At 41.6% G+C, this 24442-nt stretch overlaps 1 protein-coding gene across 1 annotated transcript; it reads left to right on the top strand.

Moving 5' to 3' along the window:
* The first annotated feature begins 7874 nt into the window (after positions 1–7874).
* Positions 7875–23185, top strand: LOC147420135 (long chain acyl-CoA synthetase 9, chloroplastic-like). Its single transcript, XM_086504834.1, has 11 exons — positions 7875–8469; positions 8687–8767; positions 8847–9119; positions 9284–9415; positions 9489–9662; positions 9738–9967; positions 21799–21916; positions 21999–22130; positions 22205–22339; positions 22495–22701; positions 22784–23185. Exons 1-11 carry the CDS (start codon positions 8023–8025, stop codon positions 22946–22948), a joined length of 2094 nt encoding a protein of 697 aa, XP_086360960.1. The 5' UTR covers positions 7875–8022; the 3' UTR covers positions 22949–23185.
* The last annotated feature ends 1257 nt before the right edge of the window (positions 23186–24442 follow it).

Genomic DNA, 24442 nt, shown 5'->3' with positions numbered 1-24442 from the left:
GGCTTTTTAGCCACGGATAAGTCAGTTACCCCCATGAACGATGAGTCTCTCCTCCCTCATGTCTTGATGTTTCTACATAAGTTATGATACCGTTTCTTATCCTAGGGGAGCCGCTCGATTGTATGGGCAACTGGTTTGGCGTATGGGCGCCTTGAACTTTGGATGATGGTTTTCCACCCAAATCGTGAATAAAAAATGGGTGCCGTTTTTCACCCTTAGGTGTGCTTGAGACAAGTGGGTACGGGTCAGGGTTGTTAAGAAATACTATAAGTGACTGTACCCTATCTTAAGTCTAAAGATGTCTATTTTCTAAAAGACTATCTTTAATGTTGATTTTCAATACTTGTTTTAACAAATTACTATGTTGGAAAAATGAAAAGGAAACCATTATTTTAAATGTTAAGAGAGTGTCGTAGTAATTAAGTAAACAAAGAATCATGTGTGAGTTCGGGGTGGTAAGTGGGGATTGACTATGGTTGTCAATCAAGGACGAAAGGACGTGATTAGTCAAGTAACTATCCATCCCTGTGCACTAAAAAGTTTTGAAAACCTTCTTCACTTGGAAGAGGAGTCCACAACAACTGTGCTTTCACATCCGTTGGGGGGGGAAATGCGTTGGACGTTGAGGATACCTTAGCCCAATTTATGGAAGTTATAGGATTGAAAGAGTTTTGGACTTTTAAGATGTTGTCCCTTTTGTGAGACAGAACTAGGTCTTCTTCTAGGGCTATAGACCCAAGCCATTGTCAATGGTAAAGGTCTATTCTCTGGACCCTTCTTACTTAGAGACTCCAACTTTTAATAGGCCTGGAGACCTGTCAAGAACCCCATCTCGACTTTCGCGTCGACGGGTTAGGGATACTTCACTTGGTATTAGAGCGTGTATTAATTTAGATCTTGAACCTAGAAAAAGAAAAGTTTACGGTGTTAGATTGAAATAAGTGATTCTTGACAAAATCAATTAAAGAGGTATTTAATTGAAAAGACGGAGAGAAAGAAAGAAAGAGAATTATCCCCATCTTTGCATGAAGATTTCTATCAAGCCTACCGTAAATTCATGGATTTCAACATTAAGCTTACGAGGGCATGCCAATCCCGACGCTAAATACCAAAAAGAGTGATGAAATGGCTAGACATGAGATTTTCTCCTCCCACTTGGAGGATCATATGATCAGGATCTGTGGGAATTTTCTTCATTAATGTGAGAGAGTTAGAAGGTTTATCACTAAATATGAAGACACTCAAATGGGCTGAAGGTCTTCAAGTGATTGAAATATACTTTCTCATTGGGACAGAGAATCCAAAGTTTAGCTATGTAGGTTTTAGAGATTAATTGCTTTTTAGTCATAATTGTCTTTTTGTCAAGTGATTTGTGAAAAAATACATGTTAAGTATTCCCAAACGGATCTCAATTGTCAAAAAAAAATAAAGGCTAAAAAATCTTGAACGATCCAAGCAAAATAGATACAAAGGTATTTTGGGAATTTTTGAAACTTGAGGGATATTTTGGAGATTTTCACAAATTAGAGGGATATTTTGATAATTTATCAAAAAAATAAAATGAAAAGTGCACATTCCATATTATCATTTGAAACCAAAATAAAATAAAAATGAAATAAAAAGACACATTAAAAAACTAAAATAGAAAAATATTTTATTGTCTTCATAAAAAATAGATTTAATAAGCATAGAAAATAATCAAACAATTTAATGAAATAAATTTTTATGAAGTCTTTAAATGAAAGGACTCTTCATAAAATAAATTATTAAAAAACAAATATTGAGTCAATACTTCACATATCAATACGTCTTTAGAAAGTTTAAGATTAGATAAAGGCTCCCCAAAAGTTGAATATTGAGACACGTAGCAAGATTTTCAGTTTGCCATTATGTTGTAGTACTAAACATGGAATAGAATGTTTTGACTTCCCATTATATGATAAGGCTTTTCATTTTACAAACATGCCAATAAGTCTTGGATAAGTTTAAGATTAGATAAAGGCTCCCCAAAAGGGGAATATTGAGACAAGTAGCAAGAGTTTCGCTTTGCCAATAGTTGTTGTAATGGCAATACTTTTCATTATGATAAGGCTTTTAATTTAACAATCTTACCCTCACTTTTGCAATTTGAATGTTTTGAAAGTTTTTTTTTTTTTTTTTGGGCTAAGACTAGTCAATCTATGACACAATGGAAGTGTTAAACTCTCACCACTTTCTCAAGCTCTTTAATAAAGAGGATATATATAGATGTATGGGAATGTGAGTGTGTATGAGATTTAACCATAAAAAACAAACAATGACTTGAGATAACCATCATTGCTTTATTTTCAAAGTAAAAAAAAGCCAACCAAACATTACGGCCTTTGCTACTAACATGCTAACACACGCCAACAAATACTAGGCTCTAGCGTGAACATACCAATGGAAATTAAACAAATGGATCTTATTATCATTGAGATGACTTTTGGCCAAATTATAAAATGCTTTCTATCAACCCAAAAGTTGGCACTATATGTGAGAGCTCTATTTTTTTGGAGACTTGTTCTCATCACTGTTTGGAGTAAGATACGTTTGCCCCAAACACTTTCTATCAATGTCAATGTCATCCATAACAAACCACCTAATTCTATGTCATCTAAAGAAAAGTATTGGTAACCTCAACACCAAATTGCTTTATTCTAGATGGTTGGAACTTGGGTCAAAAGGAATTGCTAGCCTAACTTTTTCTGTTTTCCATGTGTCCTCTCATTCACATGGTGGGAGCCACCCCTTCTCGATTGTGTTAAGAACCTCCACATCTCCTCCTCTTCCTCTCTCTCTCTCTCTCTCTCTCTAGAGTTTTCAACTTGTGGGCATTGATGTCAACTTCTCTCTTGTATCTCCTCCTCTCTCAAGGATCCGTGAAGATTCTTGAGGAAAAGTACTTTTAATACTTCCTAGTACCTACCCTCTCCATATGCGGTCTCCACCTTTTCCCTCTCCCCCCCGCCTCTCTCTCTCTCTCTCTCTCTCTCTCTCTCTCACACACACACACACACACACACACACAATCTTTGGTTGAGAAATGTGCATCTTTGGAAATGTGATGCAAAGGTTTTTGATGGTGGACAAATGTCCTCTTTGATTGAAAAGGAAGGTTTTATATATATTATATCTTCTTTATATAATGTAAATGTTTTTTCCATCGTTGTAAATTGGTCCTTTTGCTTAATGCTCACGTTACTTTCGTAAGCTTTTTGTTTTTCTTTAGTTTGTACATGAGTCCCTTCATTTAAGGACCTAATGGCTTTCTTTGCAACCCTTTTTTATAGAAACATATTTTTTTCGTTGTAAATTTTCATTTCATTGAAGACAATTTACAACTAAAAAATTATAAATTGTTTTTAAATAAAATAATTTTTTCACAATTAAAAATAAAAAAATTATAAATTGTTAAAAAATTGTACATTTCTTCACAAAAAATTACAAATTGTCTTTAAATGAAAAAAATGCTTCACAAAAAAATTATACATTTAAACAAAAAAGTTATAAATTGTCCTTAACAAATTTGCACACGATTTACATCTATCTATGTATACTATATATGAAGCAGCTTAAATTTTTCAAAGAAGGAGAGGGCATCCACTTGTCACACTCTAGTTCATTTCAAAAAAGAACATCTATTTTGAAACACAATAGTGAAGGGTATTCTAGGTTTTGGCAAAAAGTTAAAACACTAAGTACTCTCTTAGTCTCTATCTATCTTTATATTGTTTATAGACTTTGAGAAGGCTATGGAGTTTCTCAAATTCGCTTCCAAAGGTGACTACTTTTGTTCTACAAAACCATTTGAAGGGTGGCAGCTCTACTTTGCATTTTGAAGGCCATAAAGAATTCCCATTTCTTTTCTACACAAATGCACACTTAGCATGAAATTTATACTCCAGTTTCAAAAAATGGCAAGCTTTTGAAGCTTTCACGCATCATATAATGTGGAACTAAAATTTTGCACTTAGCATTTCTATGTATCATTGTCTTTGACCCCGAGAATGTGCACATTGCATGTTGTAGCTTTGCACGAAGGGCCATAGTCGGACGGTCTTAGAGTCGAATTGGCACTACTATCTACACCTAACGTGGAACAACATGAGCGTTCTGAGACCGTGTGTGTGTGTGTGTGTGAGAGAGAGAGAGAGAGAGAGAGAGAGAGAGAGAGAGATAAGAGGGGGGGTCTCGAATATGGATTAAAATTTTCTAATCAAAAAAATTTTAGAATAAATAAAGGCAAAATAAAACTCTTTTGAATTTTAGGTCGAAATTTAAAGAATTGATGATATTTGCACTAAAACTTACTAAATTTTTGACGACTTTCTTTAAGAAAAGCTTGGAATCTAGCTACAAATTTACAATTTTAGTGGTACACTGGGAATCTTAAATAGCCCAATGGAAAAAACACGACGGACGTAGAAAACCCAAATGCTTAGTACATCCACAATCACTCTCTCACCACTACGAGTACACGCTATGCCAAGAGAGGAGGGGCACATTACACCCTCGCATGGGGCATCAATGTGTGTGTGTGTGAGAGAGAGAGAGAGAGAGAGTTTCAACAGACTTCAAAGATCCACTTGGCCAAGATTTAAAACTACATATATATATATATATATATATATATATATATATATATATATATATATATATATATATATATAGAGAGAGAGAGAGAGAGAGAGAGAGAGAGGTTTTAATGTCAAAGGAACACAACAAGAGACCTCAAATTTCTATCTAACAAGTTTTGAATTTAAAACCTGGTATTTAAGAGGGTAATGTGATAACCAATCTACCACACATGAAAGTTATTATAGTTCCTTCTTCTTATTCATTGAGAGAGATCCCGAACATCTAGCCAATAAGTCTAGAACTCAAAAAAAATTGTGTATGAGCATGCATGTGTGTGTGTGTGTGTGTGTGTGAGAGAGAGAGAGAGAGAGAGAGAGAGAGAGAGAGAGAGCACAAGAGAAACAGGAGGAGAGAGACAAATAGAGAGAGGAAAGAAGGAAAAATAAGAGAATTTTTCTTGTCGTAAGAACAACCCCCGAATAGATACAAAAGATCTACTTGATGAGTCTTGATCTAAAAGTTTGGAAAGAGAGAGAGAGAGAGAGAGAGAGAGAGGGATATGTCATCTTTGTGGAGTGATTATAGGGACTAAAATCCATCCTACTCGCGCGTGCGTTCATGCGCGCACACACACACACACACACCCAAATAATTATAGCTCCCTACAAGCCTACATTTGCCCATAGAAAAATAAAGATTGATGAATGGAGATAGAAAGGGTAACCGGGGGTTTGAACACCTCTGTGTGTGTGTGTGTGTGTGTGTGTGTGTGTGTGTGTGTGAGAGAGAGAGAGAGAGAGAGAGAGAGAGAGAGAGAGAGGAAGAAAAAAAAGAGACTAACTCCAAAAAAATCACAGATCCATTTGACCGAGACTTGAAATTGGATATATATATATATATATATATATATATATATATATATATATATATATATATATATATATATATATATATATATATAGAGAGAGAGAGAGAGAGAGAGAGAGAGAGAGAGAGAGAGAGAGAGAGAGAGAGAGAGAGAGAGAGAAGCTTTCATGTCGTAGAAACACATCTAGATTCGTCAAAGCTCTATCTAACTTGGTATTCAAGAGGGAACTATGATAACCAGTCCACCACACTGAAAGGTTACTATAGTTTTCTTTTCTTATTCACTGAGAGAGATCCCAAAGATCTATCCCCAACAACTGAACTCAAAACTTGGTGTGTGTGTGTGTGTGTGTGAGAGAGAGAGAGAGAGAGAGGGAGAGAGGGAGGAAGAATAAGATAATTTTTATTAACATAAGGACAATCCAAATAAATATCAAAGATCTGCTCAACGAGTCTTGATCTCAAGACCTAATAAGAAAGAGAGAGGGAATTGCTATCTTTTTAGCGTGATTATATGGACTAAAGTACACCTTGCTCACTTGTGCACACACAACTAGAGATATGTGTATGTGTGTGACTCAATGGCCATGCTTTTTTGACCGCAGCAACGCGCAGGTCACACACTAGTGGTTTACAATTGGCTCCCATTGCACTTACTTAGAGTTTACTTGAAATTAGTTTACGTTGAGCTCCGATCAGATGCTATGAGTATTTGAATCTAACGACACCCAAATGGGGACCACATATCACTCAGGCTAGGTTCAAACAGAGCAGAGACGAAGAGTAGGAAAGGAGCATATGTCTATGCCCACCCTCTAGAAAATGTGAGCTGCCTACGCTTTTGTAGTGTAAAACGCAAATCATAATTCTTGAAATCATACAAACGACATCCACTTTATGAGCCCAACCACCAAGTTGTATGTGATTCGTTGCTTAAGGAAGGGATATTTACATTATGTATCTTCCTCCGTCTTTGTGAACAAGGGTGTTGGAGGCAGTTCATGAGCCTCAGATTGCCGCCAAGCTGGTCACTTGGTGGGGAGGATTGCGTTTTTGTAGGTAGGAGGGCTTAAGCTTTGTTCAAATTGCGCGCAAGCACCGTTGCAGCTAAGGTGTTCAAGTGCAAAGCGGTTCACACAACGCATCGATTGTGGCAACGAGGAAAGATCGAACAAACTTCTATGCGAGAAGTCCCCAAATCGGCAATTGACCACTTTTCTCGTTGGAAGTATGTGCGGATGTCCTTTCTTGTGGGCTCTACAGGCTGCATATTGTATGGTGGGTCCGGAAAAGCATGTACTTTATTTTGGCAAATGAGGTGATGCTAGGATTGACGCAAGTCCCTACCTATTATCCCCTCAGGACTAAGTAACACGTGGTATCGAACGATGTGGGAGCCGTGGGATCGACGTGCGAGAAGTGCGTTCAAACGTTCGGTGTGTCTGAGTTTGTTTTTTATGTTCTAGTTAACTTTACAACATTTTTGTTTACTGTATATATTTTTGTTTTTTCCACTTGAACAACCAAATGCATGCGCGCTCGTGGTTAGGGCACCGACCTCTCATCGTGGCCGCGTAGGTTCGAAATTGATGCACCCGACATTCACCTTTTGCCTGCCGTCCGTCACCCTCACGATTCTCCCCCTTCAACGTCGTACGTTGATCCCACGGGCCACCGGTCGGAGGTCATTAAAGACGCTGTGCAACTTAGGCCCGTGTCACACATGGTCGGCGGCCATGTGTGAGTTGGCATTCTTTGGGCGGAGACCTTTTTGTAGCAAAAAACATTGTCCACCAGAGTTGGTCACACCACATGGACGCCAGCCAGTTTTTTTGATACGAAAAGGTACACGACTGTAGGCTTGCGACCAATCGACCTTCCTTGGGTGGGGGTTGCCCGGCTTGGGGGGGTTGCCCACATTTTAGACGATCCTGGCCATGACTTGGCAGCCAGCTCAGACAGCGAGGCTTCGTCCGGGCGCTTCGTCTGACACTGATCGAGAGCAACGATTCCTCTTATTGGGCCACAACAGAGCAGGTGGTTGTCCTCCGCCCCCGTCTGACATAGGCCTTAGTAATGTGGCCATTACCCTGCCCATTTACATTTGTCCACGCAGTCTGAAGCACCTTTTAGATCGTGGGCTTCGATTAATGTCGGGACTCGCGCCAGTGACAAGTGGTAATAAGAGGAGGAGTCTGGAGAGCCAGACATCCACGCGCCTTTGCCGCGTCTAGTAAAATAGCAGACACGTGATTGGTCCCTTGATACGCACTTGCCCCACACGCTGGTAAGTTGCTGGGAAGTGGGCACCATCTTCGTGTCACAGGCTCCACTGCTTCGCTTTGCGTGGGTCGTTCTTGATGTCCACTTTTCAACTCATTGTAGCTTTCTCCTCTTCTCGCGTGAGGGCTTCGCTGCTCTAGTTATCACTCTCCTTCACACGTGCATGCATGTCCGTTCTTATCGGTACGACTTCTGCGTGTCTTCGTGTACCATGATTCGCTGAATTTTACTTCATTTGCAGAGACTGGCAAACGCTGAAGGCACCAAGCTTTTATGGGACCGGTGTTCGTGGGAATCCTACTGCCTGTGGTATTAGGGTTCATAATGAAGGCCAGGTCGGGTAAGAAGGAGAGAGGCTTAACTGTGGAAGTGGGCGGCGAGCCTGGTCTCACCAAAAGGAACCAGAGGTTTGAACAGCTTGTTGAAACACCATGGGATGGGGCAAACACTCTCGCGGACCTCTTCGAGCAAGCATGCAAGATGCACCCCACCCAAAAGCTTCTTGGTACCCGAGAATTAGTAAAAAAGGAGCTAGAATCTAGCAGTGATGGCCGGTCTTTTGAGAAATTGACCCTTGGTAGCTACACGTGGCTTTCTTATGAAGAAGCTTTTAAGCAGGCTTGCAACTTTGCGTCAGGTATTGTTGCCCTCGGTCATCAAAGTGGGGAAAAATGTGCCATTTTTTCGGAGACTCGAGCAGATTGGTTTATTGCGTTGCAAGTAAGTTGTGTCCGTGCAGATCTGTCTATGTGTGCAATTTTGCCTATCGTGGTTGCATCTTTGTTATTCCTGTAGACAAATTGGCCAACGTGAATGTACTTGCATGCATGATCACAGGCGTGCTGCATATGCATGCAAAATGCAGGATTGGTGTTCTTCAGCTTTATGTTACTTTGGATTGGAGAGAAATGATTTCTTCTTTTGATCTGTTTGTCAGGGTTGTTTACGCCATAATTTTTCTGTGGTAACTATTTATGCCTCATTGGGTGAAGATGCCCTTGTGCATTCGTTAAATGAGGTGAGAACAACTTGGTCCTCAAGAAACTAGTTAGATTACTGTTGTGGGAAGTGTATGTGATTGTTGTGGTTGTTGGCAGACAGAAGTAACAACAGTTATATGCGACCAAAAGCAGATGAAGAAGGTTACTGACTTAGCACAAAGTTTAAATTCAGTCAAGCGTGTGATCTATATGTCAGAACTGGGAGAGAAAGCAGAGCCATCTGTTGCAAGTGTGGCTAGCTCCTGGACAATTGCTTCTTTTGCGGAAGTGAAAAGTTTAGGGCAGAAATCTCCTGTGCAGCCTGATCTGCCGTCTGCTGAGAGTGTTGCCGTTATCATGTATACCAGCGGAAGCACAGGTCTACCTAAGGTGAGATTTTTGATGTAAGAAAGCTAGCACTTATCACCACAGGAGGCAGGCTACAAATATGAGCTCTGTGCACAACAGAGATATGCTTTGCATATTTGACAATCGGAGACATGTTTTCTAATGTGCAGTGGCCTTGCCATGTTACATTCATGATTTGCCTGCAGGGAGTGATGATGACACACGGAAATATGGTGGCTACAGTTGCAGGGGTTTCAAAGGTTGTTCCAGAGATAGGTTTGAAAGATGTTTATTTGGCATACTTACCTCTTGCTCATGTCCTTGAGCTTGCTGCGGAGGTAATAAATATATGTGATTTACTCGCACAATTCTTTCAAGAAAATTGATTGCTGATGCTCTTTTGTAGTGCAGTGTACCATGTGTGCTTCTGGAGCTGCCATAGGATATGGGAGTCCATTAACTTTAACTGACACGTCAAGTAAAACTAAGAAAGGCACAAAAGGGGATGCCTCAGAGTTGAGCCCAACACTCATGACAGCAGTCCCAGCTATCCTTGACCGTGTTCGTGATGGTGTGAGAAAAACGGTATGTAGTTTACATCCAAGCATTCTCACATATGCTTTTCTTATAGAAGAGGATTTAGCCATTGTCCTTGTGTAGGTCGATGCCAAAGGAGGCTTGCCAAAGAGACTCTTCAACATTGCTTATCATAGAAGATTAACAGCCATTGAAGGGAGCTGGTTTGGTGCTTGGGGTCCCGAAAAGTTTCTGTGGGATGCCCTTGTTTTCAAAAAGATACGAGCTGTTCTTGGAGGAAGCGTTCGAGGAATGCTTTCTGGGGGTGCCCCACTCTCAGGGGATACACAAAGATTCATTAATATTTGCATGGGGTAATTTGTTTCGCTTTTCTCTTTCGAGCTGTTGAAGCTGCGATTGTACAATTTTTGCAGATTGCTTTTTCTTCCTTATTGCACCTTGTCCTTGCAAATTTAGAGAGAGAGAGAGAGAGAGAGAGAGAGAGAGAGAGAGAGAGGAGGGGGCTTGCAAGGGAGGTTCCTCCTCCCAGTCCCCTCTTGGTCAGTATGTGCCTGTTCTTGTGCCCCTCTTTTTTTTGTCTGGTTTGTGTTTTTCTCGATGGTTATCTTCTGCGTTAAAAAAAAAAAAAAAACCGATTTTGCTTGTTTATTTGTTGCATGTGGTTTGTTTTCTTGTCTGCTCAGCTGTGCCTGCTCTTTTAGTGGATTTGATTGGATGTTTGCATGCGTATAGTGTGCGTGGGTATATGGCTATTTGTTCTTGTTTTGTTTCTTTTTCGTTTTCTTCTCTGATGTGAGGTTGTGTTTGTCCTTGGAAGTGGGATAGTTGCATGGACCCCTTCTCTCCCTTCCTACAATTCCTTACCCGATCTATGTAGACTTGTTGGAGATTGCAGTGAGGGATTCTTTAGTACCACTTAGGGCTGCACAAGACTAGGGCGTTTATCTAAAAGCACATAGAGGAACACATCATCTTTATCGGGTGGAAAAAGTGTTAGGGGAGCGGGGCTATGGAGCGGACACCTGTGTAGCATTCCTAATGTGTGTGTACAAGAGAAGAGAGAGAAACAAAATAAAATCACAAGTAGACTAGAGAACAATGCATCTTCAGTTCCTTGCACTGAGAATATACAATTTGGTTTATGCCATGCCATAGTAATGTTTATGTCATCACCTCTTTGACCTCATTGCTTAGATCATCCCACCTTATCTCTATTCTAGGACAAGTTCCCATGCCAAGAGTCGTGATCCTTTGATGGAGCCTCCGTCGATGTCGTGGTGGCCTTCGTAGACGTGGGCGTCTAGCACTCCCAAGCTCAATGGCTCTGTAAGTCAATATACCTCTGGTATAGGTGGAGTTTGAAGTGATGTGAAGCTTGCTCATCTGACTGTTGAGTCTCTTCTTTAAGGGAATTAGTGATTTCCCTCTGCGAATGTCTCCCAGTGTCTAACCTCCTTAGGAAACTCTCGCTGAGTCTGCGTAGCTCTAACAAACAATTGGAGGCATCTTTGATCTTGATATCTCATGATTGTAGACGTCTCCAAGAGACCGATGATATCCACTCTTTAGATCAATTCTGCTAAAACAAGAGGAGCCCTGAAGTGTGTCGAGTATATTACCGATCCTTGGAATAGGGAATCTGTAACAGACTTGGACACTCAAGTCAAGAATCTACCACGACAGCACCAAATAACCACTTCAAAACAGTTCATAGTTCACAATTGATTCAACATTGACCCGATGGAGTTCCGTGCCTAGAGATATTGGCCCCAAAGACTGGCGCCCCTTTCAGTACTTCTTTTTGTATTAATCTGAGTTCAAAGTACAAGAGTGCGGGTAGGTGCTCACACTCAGACTCTGTGTCCAGATGCTCTGAGTTGTGAGAGGCTTCCTCACATATTTAAAGTTACAAGGGTTGCTAAAAGCAAAGCCCCAAAAGCTGAAATCAAAAGCTTCAAGTAAAAGCTTTGAAAATAAAGCAAAAGTTCTTCCTTTCTCTTTCTTTTAATAAATAAAGCACTCTCTCTCTCTCTCTCTCTCTCGCTAAAATAAAGCAATGAGGGTTCTCTCTCTTTCTCAGCAATTTGCGTAGAAAAATCAACGGCAAAAAGCTGCCCAGCTTTTTGTAAATCACGCTGATGTCCATACAGCAGGCACGTGTCAGCCCGCTACGTCAGCAAATCAGGGTTAGGATTAGGACATAATTAGGGTTTCTGATTTTAGGGTTAGGGTTAGGACATAATTAGGGTTTTTGATCTTAGGGTTAGGGTTTCAATAGTTAGGGTTTTTGGCAGTCACATCATCAGTTTGTGACATACCCCCCTCTTGAAAGCATGGTAATTGCCCTCGATTATGCCTGCAAAACAGACAGAAGCCATAAACCGTCTTAGCAGACACTGACTGTTAGTACCTACGTACTAGAAACGCACATCTAGCACATGTACCAATCGACAATCACATCATAGGACATCACTAGACATCACAGGAGATCACATGACATTCAACATTCATTCGGATCTTAGACCATGATTTATCAGCAATGTAGCTAGCAATCGCATCTAGATCCAGTCGGGACCTCATCGATGCCCGATTGACTAACCCTTATTGCAACCATGTCTATTCGAGATCAATTAGACCAAAATGCTACAACCATTTCGTCTATCAGTTCCTGCACTTACAAACAAGTCAAGAACAAATCAGTTTCATATTCCGGAATTCCATTTCATAAAGTCATCCAACAGAATATTGTCAGCTCTCAGTATCCTTGAAGCTCAAAGAGACATCAGTGACTCTAGTATTTGAAAATCGAGGCATCTGTTGACAAAGGAGCGGAGTAACTCCCCTCTTGTGCAAACCCCATTGCACCAGATCTCCGGCCAAGCTGAATTCTGGATTCCATTTGGAATAGACTATGCTAAACCAAAAGCTTCAAGGTAAAGATCACATTCCGAGGAATATCTGCTAGGTCTTCCTTCTCCATTCGCTTCGCATCCATTGCGAAGTCGGTCTTGAATTTAACCAAGAACCGTCAATTCCTTTACCTCTTTCTTTCTTTCTTTCCGTGCCATTTTCTGTACTGGAACGAGTATTTGCTCGTTTTCGTCCAATTCGGGTTGTTCATCAACAGGCACATCGCCTTCAAAGGGCTACAAGAGACTCACAAAAAAAAACATTGTGAATCCTCCAAGTATTCTGGCAACTTCAGTCCAAAGGAGATGTCATTTATCTTTTCGGAAAACCTGGAAAGGTCCACACTATGTCATGCTAAGCTTACAAAGAAGCCGCTCCTTTTCCTTTTGTTTTCTTTCTCGGTCGTGCCTTCCCATAATGTAAGAGCACCAAATCCTTCTCCTTCAATTTCAAATCGCGACAATGGCGATCTGTTGTCTTTTTCTGTCTTTCCTGAAATTTCTGCAAAGCCTTCCGGACCAAGTCCCTCGTGAACAGGTCGACTTCAAAGAAAAATCTTATCTTTCGTACTAAGGAAGGATAGAATCTTCATAGCAAATTCAAGAATCTCAAATGGCACCTTCCTTATCAAAGAGTTAATCGTGTTTCTGTAGGCATATTCCACCAAAGGTAAAACCTTTCCCAAGTAATCTTCTGATGCAACCAAGAAGACTTCAACAAAGCAAGTACCACTGAATTAGCAATCATTGATTGCCCGTCAGTCTGCGGGTGAAACGATGACAAGAACTGCAACCGCGTGCCTATGTTCTCCCAAATAGCTGTCCGAATCAAACTCGTGAACCTGGGGTCCTGTCGGAGACAATCGTCTCAGGCATGCCATGTAATCTGAAGACCTTGGCAATAAACAATCGTGCCCACGTTGTGTTCTTGGGAGATGAAATCCATTGCAATACTTTTCCAGGGCGGGTGGGTATGGGTAAAAAGGCTGTAACAATCATTGTGCTTTATGCCTCTCAAACTTGACCTTCTGGCATACCAAGTAATTGTGCACAAACTCGTCCACATTCTTCTTGAGTCTCGGTCAAAAGACGTATCTCTCTACCCCTTTCAAGGTGGTAGCAATGCCGCGGTGACCCGTAAAAGGTGGACAATGGCATTCGGTTAGAACCTGTTGTAACACACAACATGTTTTTCCTCATCTAGTAGCCATCCCAAATGGAATAGTCCGCTACTATCTCCCCTTTCTGTATTCAACTGAATACATCTGCAAAATCTGTTCTGTGGCGTATTGACTGACCATATCCTCGAAGTTCCTATGATGTATTGCGGAAATAGATAGAACGAACGGCTTTCGGAACAAAGTATTTGCCACCAATTTCTCTGTCCCTACACATGGACAATTCGGAAGTAAACTGTGATGAGTCCATGCTAGATGAGCTTGTGAAGGAAATGCGCGACTTGAAGGTGAAGCTTGCAAACCTTGAAGAAAAAGGCCAACCATCAGGGCCACTTCCTAGGCAAAGACAACCCCCCAAAGAAGGGTTTGTTAATTGATGTATTTGGTGTGATAGTACAGACCATGTAAGAAGTGATTGTGATGATTTTAGTGATTCTTTGTCAAAAGATGTCTTTTTTAAGGATGGTAAAATCCACTTAAGAGAGACAGGTCTACCCTTGAGAACTAACTTTGGGAAGGGGGGAATGCAAACTTTAGTTGAAGATATGGCAACTAAGCATGCCACCTCTTCAGTTGAGGCAGCTACTTATGGAGTAAAAATTGAACATTTTTGTGATGAAGAGGTGAGTGACCATCATGGTCAAATTTGGCCAAATGTCATGCAATTAGCTAAAAAGGGAAAGCTTACATGCATTTGCTTTTCCGATAGTTGCTTCCATGACAAGAAGTAGCATAAACTCCCATCATCTGTGAAAAACCGTAAAATTGGCTTTGAGTAGGTAATGTCGCCACTGAAAAAGAGCTTGAATAGCCACGAAAAGCTCTTTCTCACATATCTGTACTGTCAATTTCAGCCTTGAAAACAATCGGCTCTCGTAAGAAATGACATTGGCCTTTTGCATTAAGACCGCATCCAGACTACGACCAGAATTATCACAATATACTTCAAACGACTTCTGCAAGTTCGGCAGAGTGAAAACTGGTCCGGTAGTCAATTTCTCTTTCAAAGGTTGAAAGGCAGTCACCTTTGTGGGTCCCCATGACAAAGGGACTCCTTTCTGTGTCAAGATATGCAAAGGAGAAGCAACCTCTACAAACTTTCGAATGAACCGCATGTAGTAAGAACACAATCCCGAGAAGCTTCTAACTCCATGGACATTGTTCAATTCGGGCCAATCACGGATAGTCTCTATCTTAGCCGGATCCATTTGCACTCCTGTTGCTGAGACAATGTGTCCCAAAAAGTGTATCTCTGGTAGGAAAAATTCACTTTTCTTCGCATTAATCACTAACTTGTGATCTCGTAATGCCTGAAAGACCTGAAGCAGATGATCTCTATGTTCTGCCTCATTCTTGAAGAAAACAATGATATCGTGCCAACAAATAGCCTGTACTCTCGAAAAGTCCTGTCCATCATCCGGTTAAATGTCGCAGGAGCATTGGTTAAGCCAAAAGGCATCACCAAAAACTCAAAGAATCCAAAAGTCGTCTGAAAAGCTGTCTTGTAGACATCTCCCGACGCGATTTTGGTCTGATGATATTCACTCTTCAAATCAATCCTGCTAAAGCACGAGGATCCTTGTAATCTGTCGATCCTAGGAATCGGAAATCTGTTCTTGTTTGTGATTTTGTGAGAGCTCTATAATCGATGCACATTCTCCAAGATCCATCTTTCTTCAAAACTAACAACACTGGAGAATAATACGGTGAAGTACTAGGCTGGACAAGACCCTTTTCCAAGAGGTCTTTCACTTGGTTCATAATCTCGAGTCAGCCAAGAAGAAATAAAAAGCCTCTTGAATTTCAGCCATTTAACTGGCGCTGTCTTGCTTAATAGAAGCGTGGCCCACCAAGTTCGAGCATTCCCCTTAAAATAAGAGGCAGCTCTCCGAATCTTAGAGTGTTTTGAGTAACGTCCTCCCGCGAAAGCAATGTCAAACTACTGTACAAAAGACAAAGCCTTTGAAGCATCTCTATATCTCGAAAACGTGTCAAATTTAATTGACTTCCACCGTCCATAAACTCTCGGACTTTCTTGCTTGTCTTCGAGAAAGTCATACTGGTTGGCTTTGTAAAAATTCTTCTTCTTTGCATAAAAGTTGCTCTCATCAGAGCTGAACTGTTTGTAGTAGACAAGTCATCTGTAGAATTGTCACTCACGGGGCGAGGTTTTGACTTCTTTGTCTTTTTCTTGCCCTTTCCGAAGCGTTGCTTTTTGCTTCGCTTTTGGCCTTTTCGGTCTTCTTCACTCGAGTCAGATGAGCTAGAAGAACTGTCAGAAGAAGAAGAAGAAGAAGAAGAAGAAGAAGAAGAACTTGGTACTTCTTCAAATTGAACACGCTTCTTCTGTTTCTTTGCCTTTTCAAATGTCGAGTGACGACCCAAATAACCTGGGAAGTCAGTGCCTTTCTTCTGCTTTTTGTCGTGCTTTTCAGCTTTGTTGTGCGCGTCAAAAAGCTGTGCAATTCGTGCATCAATTACCTCTTCTAATTCCTTCTGTGAATACTTCTTGTGAGCAGAAGGTTTCTTGAGAGCGGGTTTTGGGGGTGGTGTTGTGGTTTTCTGCCACTGCGCATGCACTTCCTAAAAAGAAGTCTCGCTCATTATTTTGCAAATTTTTGGTCCTTCGCAAAATTGAGCATCATCTTTGTTGCATCGCCGATCAATTGACGACACTCCATCTCTCGATGCTCCGCTTGAGTAGGCCGAGGTGGGCCTTATTCCTTGCCGGAATCTTCGTTGTGATCCCTTCCCGCATCTCCGGATGCCGAGGGAGTCGACTGATCTTTGCCTGAAGCCATAGGTGCCGCGGAAAAAAAATTGGGATCGGATTTCCCGTAGAAGAGAAATCACCTCGCTCTGATACCACTCTAACAGACTTGGACACTCCAAGTCAAGAATCTACCACGACAGCACCAAGTAACCACTTCAAAACAGTTCACAGTTAACAATTGATTCAACACTGGCCTGGCGGAGTTCTGTGCCTAGAGATATTGGCCCCAAAGACTGGCGCCCCTTTCGGTATTTCTTTTTGTATTAATCTGGCGTCCCTTTCGATATTTCTTTTTGTATTAATCTGAGTTCAAAGTACAAGAGTGCGGGCAGGCGCTCACACTCAAACTCTGTGTCCAGATGCTCGATGCTCTGAGCTGTGAGAGGCCTGCTCACATATTTAAAGTTACAAGGGTTGCTAAAAGCAGAGCCCCAAAAGCTGAAATCAAAAGCTTCAAGTAAAATCTTTGAAAATAAAGCAAAAGTTCTTCCTCTCTCTTTCTTTTAATAAATAAAGCAGAGAGGCTTTCTCTTTCTCTCTTGCTAAAATAAAGCAAAGAGGGTTCTCTCTCTCTTTCTCAACAATTTGCGTAGAAAAAGCAACGCCTAAAAGTTGCCCAGCTTTACGTAAATCACGTTGATGTCCGTACAGCAGGCCACGTGTCAGCCCTGCCACGTGAGCAAATCAGGGCTAGGGTTAGGGTTAGGGTTAGGGCATAATTAGGGTTTTTGGCTTTAGGGTTAGGGTTTCAACAAAATTAGGATTTTTGATTTTAGAGTTAGGGTTTCGACAGAATTAGGGTTTTTGATTTTAGGGTTAGGGTTTCAACAGAATTAGGGTTTTTGGTTTTAGGGTTAGGTTTTCAGCAGAATTAGGGTTTTTGGCAGCCATGTCATCACTTTGTGGTAGAATCTGTCCTTGATGGTGATTTATTGAGAGCTCTATAGTCAATGCACATTCTCCACGATCCATCTTTCTTTACAATATCGGTGAACAGAAAGGCGAAGTGATAGGTTGGATGAGACCCTCTTTAAGGAGTTCTTTTAACTGGTTCATTATTTCTTCATTTTGGGCTCGGCTAACTCGATAAGGTGGTCGGTTCGGTGGTGTACTATTGATAATCAAATCGATTGTTTGATCCTCATAACGAAGGTGGTAACTCGTATGGTAGGCGTTCAAAGAAACAGTGAGTCTGTACGTGTAGAAATTCTTGTTGTTCCTTTTCTATTCAGATATATTTGACCTATGGTCATCATTTAGTTCCTTCAAGAAGATTGAGTAAATAAAAAGATTGGATTTCATTAATTTGGAAATGGCCAAAACCGATACAAGCCGGACGGACTCGCCCTTCAGCTTTACATCAAGTACAATCTCTCTACCCTTCTCATTCTTCAAAGTAGCTTTCCTGGCATATAATCGACCATGACACTCTTCTTGTAGAACAAAGGGATTCCTCGGAGGACGTCACACCTCCCAAAGGCATTATGTAAAAATCCTTGTGCCCTAAATACCCCTGAGTTTGCTAATGACAGGTGTAATGGCAACATCCCGTCCGGGTGCCGCTAGAACAACCTCCACTTGTGGCCCCATTTGCTTGGGCGTAATTCCAAGTCGAGAGGCCAATTCGGGTGAAATAAAGTTGGCCTTGGCTCCTCAGTCAAAGAAGATGAGGGCTTCTTGACCTTGTTCTTTGCCCCATGCGTGGCAAAGTTCGGTGCTTTCATCCATCTGATTTGGGTTGGTCCCCACACAATCTGGTACGAGTCTTGCTTTCGTCTCTCCTTTCCTTCCGCGTTCTTCGGCTGCTCTGGAACTCTCTGGCCTATCTTCTGATTGTCCACTGGGTGCCATTTTGGGGCACCGTATAGATATATGTCCTTGTTCCCAAAGTCAAAACACTTCCCCACTTTGAGGTACTTGTTCTGTTAGTCGGAGACGCGTATCTTTCTTTTTCTGAAACTTCCCTTTTCTTCTGTTATCATTTGTCGAAGTTTGTTTGGTCTGTGGTGTCAAAAGTTGATCAATTGGTTAAGTTTGATTACCCGAATGCATAGCAAACCCTTGCTTAGCATGTTCCATTAGTTGTTGTATGGACTCGAACTTTGTAGGAAGCAGTAATCTCGGATCTCTTTGGGAAATCCACAACAAAATCGCTCGATTTGTGGTTTAAAGGTGATCTTTTAAAAAGAAGAGGCAGGTAGAAAAGCATCCCAAATCTCTCGCAATAAATATCCAAAGTATCTCCCTTTGTCATCCGAAGATGATTCAAAGCGGTAATCACATCACGTTCCTACTCCTGAGTGAGCCAAGAGGAAATAAAAAGGCGCTTGAACTTTAACCCTCTTTCTCGATGCTTCTTTTGGTAACAGAAGAGTGGACCACCATGTGCGTTAATTTCCTTTCAAATAGGATGCTACCCTCTTGGTCTTGGAGTGATTGAGTAGCGTCCTCTAGAAAAAGTTATGTCAAACTATGAATAAAAGCGAGGGCCTTGTGAGAATCTTGAAAACCTAAAAAGGCATCAAAATTTAGTGCTTGTCCATCCTCCTTGAACTCTTTGGTCTTCTTGCTCTTATCCTCGAAAAAGTTGTATTGATTGGCTCTATAAAAGTGCTTCCTCTTTGAATAAAACATCTGGTCATCAGAGTCCGAACTCAGAACTGCCAGAAGATTTCCGAGATCTTCGGTGCGATCTGCTCTTTTTGGCCATCTTCTTGTTCTTACCGTGTCTCTGAGTCTTTCTTCGCTTCCTGCTCTTTCGGTTCTCATCACTTGAATTAGAGGAGCTACGTGAACTGTCAGAAGAGGACGAGGATGAACTGGAAAAACACTCAAAACGTATGCGCTTGTTTGGCTTTCGTGCATTTGCAAAAGAAGATTGACGACCCAAATAACTAGGGTAGTCTACTCCTCGGTTGCGTCTCTTTGAATGCTTCGTGGTCCTCAATATTTGGTTGACTCGTTGTTCTATCAACCTGCTATTGACGCTACATCTCCATTTGTTCATACTTCGTAGGCCGTGGTGGCTCGAACTCTTCTTCCGAATTGTCAGGATCCGATCGTCGCCCATTTGAATTTTCCGTGCTCTCACCCGATCTTGAATTGTCAGGTGGATTGATTTGGTTTTTGCGGGATTCGTTGATTGAATCCATGTGTGTCACGACCACCAAAGGGATCTGTCAGAAATAGGAGCGCACATGGATAATTAACAAGCTGAAAATAAATAAACTTTCAACTAAAAGAGTTGAGGGAGAAGATTGACACAGTATTTGGGACCAGAAGATGGGCAGGTCCCCCCCCCCCCCCTTAAAGAGAATCTTTATTAGGGAGAATCTTTATTAGGGACCCCTCCGTTCTAGATCTTCTGACTCGAAGGTCAATTCCTTCTCTTGTGGGGAATTTTCGAGAGTCAAGCTCTCAATCCTTTTTCCATTTGCCGAGGATCAGTAGACAATTTGCGAGTTTTGTTTTTGGAATTCCCAAGCGTAGGCCGAGGCCTTTTCGCTTCTTCTCCGCGGTGGAACACAAACACGAAACAACACCGCGTATGGCGAATTCACAATCGGTGCCTCTCGCTCCGAGTACGAGAAAGTGAACTCCGTGTATTAGCTTCTCTCGTTCACTTGCAGATTCTCCGTTGGAAGTGCTCCTTGCTGCTAGTGCTGGTAACTCTGTGTAGCTGAGAGAGATAGAGCGTGTGCTGCTTTTATAGGCTCTCGCACTTGGCAGGAATAGCCAGTGCGGTGCCAGCCAAACTACCTGCAAGAGGTAGCGCTAAAAGAGAGGAAGGGCCGCGGGCTCGTTTGGCAACGCTGGCAGAGAGAGAGAAATTGCAAGATGCTTTTCCTTGCTTTCGCGTAGACAGTGCCACATGGCAACTTGTACGGATTTCCATGAGCATTGTTGGCTGATTTTGGCAGGATTTGCGCTGAGCTTTTAGAGACCAGTTGCTTTTAGAATTAATGCTTTTCATTGTACTGCTTTTGGATCGCCTGAGGGGCCTTTAAATACAAGTTGTGGGCTTCTTCTCTGGCACTCTACCGCGTGTAGGTGCAGAATAGAGCCACAATTGATGTATAGATTGGAAGCAATATAAAGAAATACCAAAAGGAGTGCCAAGGTTTGGGGTTAGTGCTCTCTTGTGGTGGAACTCAGCCACTTCGCGTCTTGTGTGTCGTGCATCTTGTTGTTTTTTGAGTGCTTAAAGTTGTTCAATGTGTTCTTTTCCGCTGGCACGTTGTGCCATCCCGTGACACTAAAACTATGTAGCTGAAGCCGGGATGTCATCTGTGCATACCAACAAGATGTCTCCCTGTGAGGCAAGTTATCGAGAAGATTCCAAAGCTAGGTGAGCATATCTATCTCTGGGGAGATCCCAAATACCATGTATAAAAGAGTTGGATCTGGTAAGTGCCTCTATGATCAATGGGGGAGCAGTAAGCTCTGCGCGAACGATCTCATGTGGTATAGAGGCCTTGGCCCTAATCATCCAGGAAATCATAGAGACCAGAGGCCTTTCCATACATCTCCATCCATCAGTACTACCAGCTTGGCTATGATGGTCTACTGATGGTCCCCATATCTGCACCCATAAAGCATAGCTGAAGTAACCAATGTGTCAAATAGCCAAAGCTTTGTTCGTGTTTCGTGAAACTGAATTTGCAAATCCATCCTCCCAAAAGCTGCATTTGCTCTCATTAGTCTCTCCCAGGTAAGTGTATGTGTCTGTATACTCAACCGTCTGCTGACCATGTGTGAGCCGGTGCAGATTGCCTGACCCATATGACTCCCCAGATCAGTTCTGTCTCATCTCCTGTAGTCTTTGCATCAATCGAGCTCTGGGAACCGTATCAAGTGCTTTGTGAAAATCCACAAAAGTACAGTAAATCCTCCTACCATGTGATCTGCTTTCCTCAATAACAGCTGTGTGTGTCTATATATGATCAAGAGTAGAAAAACCTTTCCTGAAACTGCCTGGCCTGATGTCCGAATGCCTGCTTTCTATGCCCGCTGCTGCTCAAGAATGGATGCATACAACCTAGCTATGCGTGTCCAATTATGATAGTACGGTAATTCCCTGGTATCATGGGGTCTCCTGCCTTGAAGATAGGCACAATAGTAGACATGCTCCAAGTATCCAGAAAACCCTCATAGATGGCTCGGTTGAACATTACTGCAAGTAGCCCTGCAAGCATATCTCTAGCATGTTTGAAGTGCTCAGCAAGCATTTCTCTAGCATGTATGAAGTGCTCTGCCATCAGTCAGAGAGAGAGAGAGAGAGAGAGAGAGAGAGAGAGAGAGAGAGAGAGAGATTCTTTGTGCAGCACACCAATTGGCCAAGGCTATGGTCTGACAGAGACCTGTGCTGGAGCCTCATTTTCTGAATGGGATGATACAACAGTGGGTCGTGTTGGTCCACCCATACCCCATTGTTATGTGAAGGTATGGGGTATAGCTGAACTTGTCAGAAGTGGCCATGCATCAGCCTTGTTTTAATTGTACTTTATATATATTATTTTTGCAGCTAATAAATTGGGAGGAAGGAGGTTATAGAATAACAGACACCCCAATGCCAAGGGGTGAAATAGTTATTGGAGGTCCAAGCGTGACTCTGGGTTATTTCAAGAATGAAGCCAAAACAGAGGAAGTGTACAAGGTAAAGTGCAAAGAATCATCTTGTATGATAAGAATTTCTGGCAGTTGCTGATTTGGTAACCCACACACATGCAGGTGGACGAGACAGGTATGAGATGGTTTTACACGGGTGACATTGGCCAGTTCCATCCAGATGGTTGCTTGGAGATTATTGATAGGAAGAAAGATATTGTCAAGCTTCAACATGGCGAATATGTATCCCTTGGAAAGGTATGATATTCTCGTCACCTTCGCACATACCCCGTGTAAACTGCTGCAGTTAGCTCTTGGCGATCTCTGTTCATCAATGCCTGAGACATTTCTGATGGGTTTTTGACTTTTCCCTCTATTTAAGATCACTAATAATGGTCTTGGTGATTCTCTAGGTGGAAGCTGTCCTCATTGTGAGCCCATATGTGGACAATATAATGCTACATGCAGATCCCTTCCATAGCTATGTCGTCGCCGTCTTAGTTGCATCACAGCATGCACTTGAAAGCTTTGCCCAAAGCAAAGGTATTGAATACAAGAGTTTTGAGGATCTTTGTGAGAAAGAGGTAGCAATAAAGGAGGTTCTTGCTTCTCTGCAAAAGGTAACAAAGGAAAAAAAATTCCCCCTCGTATGCGGTAACGTCACACCAAACTTTGTGATTGACAAGTCGAGGAATTTTACAGGTTGGCAAAAGTGCAAATCTAGAGAGATTTGAGATACCAACCAAAATCAAATTGTTGTCAGAGCCTTGGACCCCAGAGAGTGGCCTAGTCACGGCGGCGCTGAAGCTAAAGCGAGAGAACTTGCGTAAGGAGTTTGCTGATGAGCTGAAGAAGCTTTATGGGTAGAATGGGATTGCCGATTAAGAGATGCTATTTTTCAAGGTACCTGTACAGAGTGTTATGCAGAGGGGCATGTGAACTCACTCTTACATGATGGCGGTTCACTTTTTTGTGTCCAGTCTGAAGTTGTAGTCTATTTATTGTGGCAACAAGGCACATTTTGATATGTAAATAGCCCTTTGTCAGGGGGCTGCGGCAAGGCATTCGGCGCTCTCAAAATATTCTGTAGTTGTTTGTGCTTTAGCATAGAGAGAGAGAGAGAGAGAGAGAGAGAGAGAGAGAGAGCTTTTTAAGAGGGTATCAGAGACTGCTCTGTAAATGCTTTTTGCTTTTAGAAAAATTTTCTTCTCAATTTTAGCTATTGATTTAGTTAGGATTATGTCTCCCTTTCCTTTGTGAGATTTTTTTATGAGAACTAGTCGTGCTTGCGCATAATGTTGTCACACTAGCAAAAAGTTGTAATGGCTCGCTGGGGCTCGATCGTGCTGAACTTTTGTAAGAGTGGGGCAGTGGGAAGCTCTTGATCGGTATAAAATTGTTAGATGGTGCACAGGGTCATTTGTGTGTGGTGCACCCCCAATGACCACATGGTGGAAAGTAAGCCCACCAGGTGCACTCACATCCAAATGGTAAGGCCACCATGTGCAATTACCTCATTATCAAAATGAAACAAATATAATCAAGTTGATATACATCTCATATCTTCAAGAGTAAATTATAGCCTGTTGAATGAAAACACTAGCAAAGTTTGTTTACCTTGTCTATTCAATTATCACATTCTGATAAGTTTATATATGTTTCCAACATTGTATTTTGCTTAACAATTTAAGCGGTATAATTTAAAATGCAATTTTATTGGCACCAAAAGTTTCACTTCGGGGGACACATGCAACTAGGAGGGTAGAACAAGTTGAGGAGAGGGTTGAATGCCCATAAGGTTGCTTCTATGTTTTCTATTTGGGTACGTGCACAAGTAAAATTACAGCATAGTCATCTAATGGGGGAACCTAGGTCCTGATATTTCCACATGGACAGGAATATTGCACTCGTATGTAAAATGTAACTCCTAAACTAATGACTCCTACAGGTAATTGGATGTACCATCCTTCTGCATGGAAGGGCTTATTTGCGTTTTTCTCTTCTCGGGACAATATTACAAAAATTGTACAAATCAATATTGGGAATTGGCATTGCTATAGAACATAACAAAACATGTAGGTCGACACCAAGCATCTAACATTTAAGTTAACAATTACAAAGTGTATTGGTGAATTTTTTAAAAATAAATTACACGTGTACTTATTATATGATGATTGATTACCTCTATAGCTGTCTCTAAAATGGTCCAATTTCTCGGCTTTCTTTGCAATTGTAGTGAGACCAATGCACTGCTATTTGTTGTACATGTTGATAGATTATGGAGCGCAGTTGGTTACTTGGTTGGTTGTGATTGTTGTTGCCTCAGCTTTTGTTGTGGAACACGAGCGGATGAGTAGAACC

Source organism: Adiantum capillus-veneris, chromosome 28 (genome assembly GCF_014529385.1).
Source record: "Adiantum capillus-veneris isolate H3 chromosome 28, ASM1452938v2, whole genome shotgun sequence".
NCBI classification, from domain to species: Eukaryota; Viridiplantae; Streptophyta; class Polypodiopsida; order Polypodiales; family Pteridaceae; genus Adiantum; species Adiantum capillus-veneris.
The sequence above is the reverse complement of the archived record's forward strand: the minus strand, read 5'-3'. Positions and strand labels throughout refer to the sequence as shown.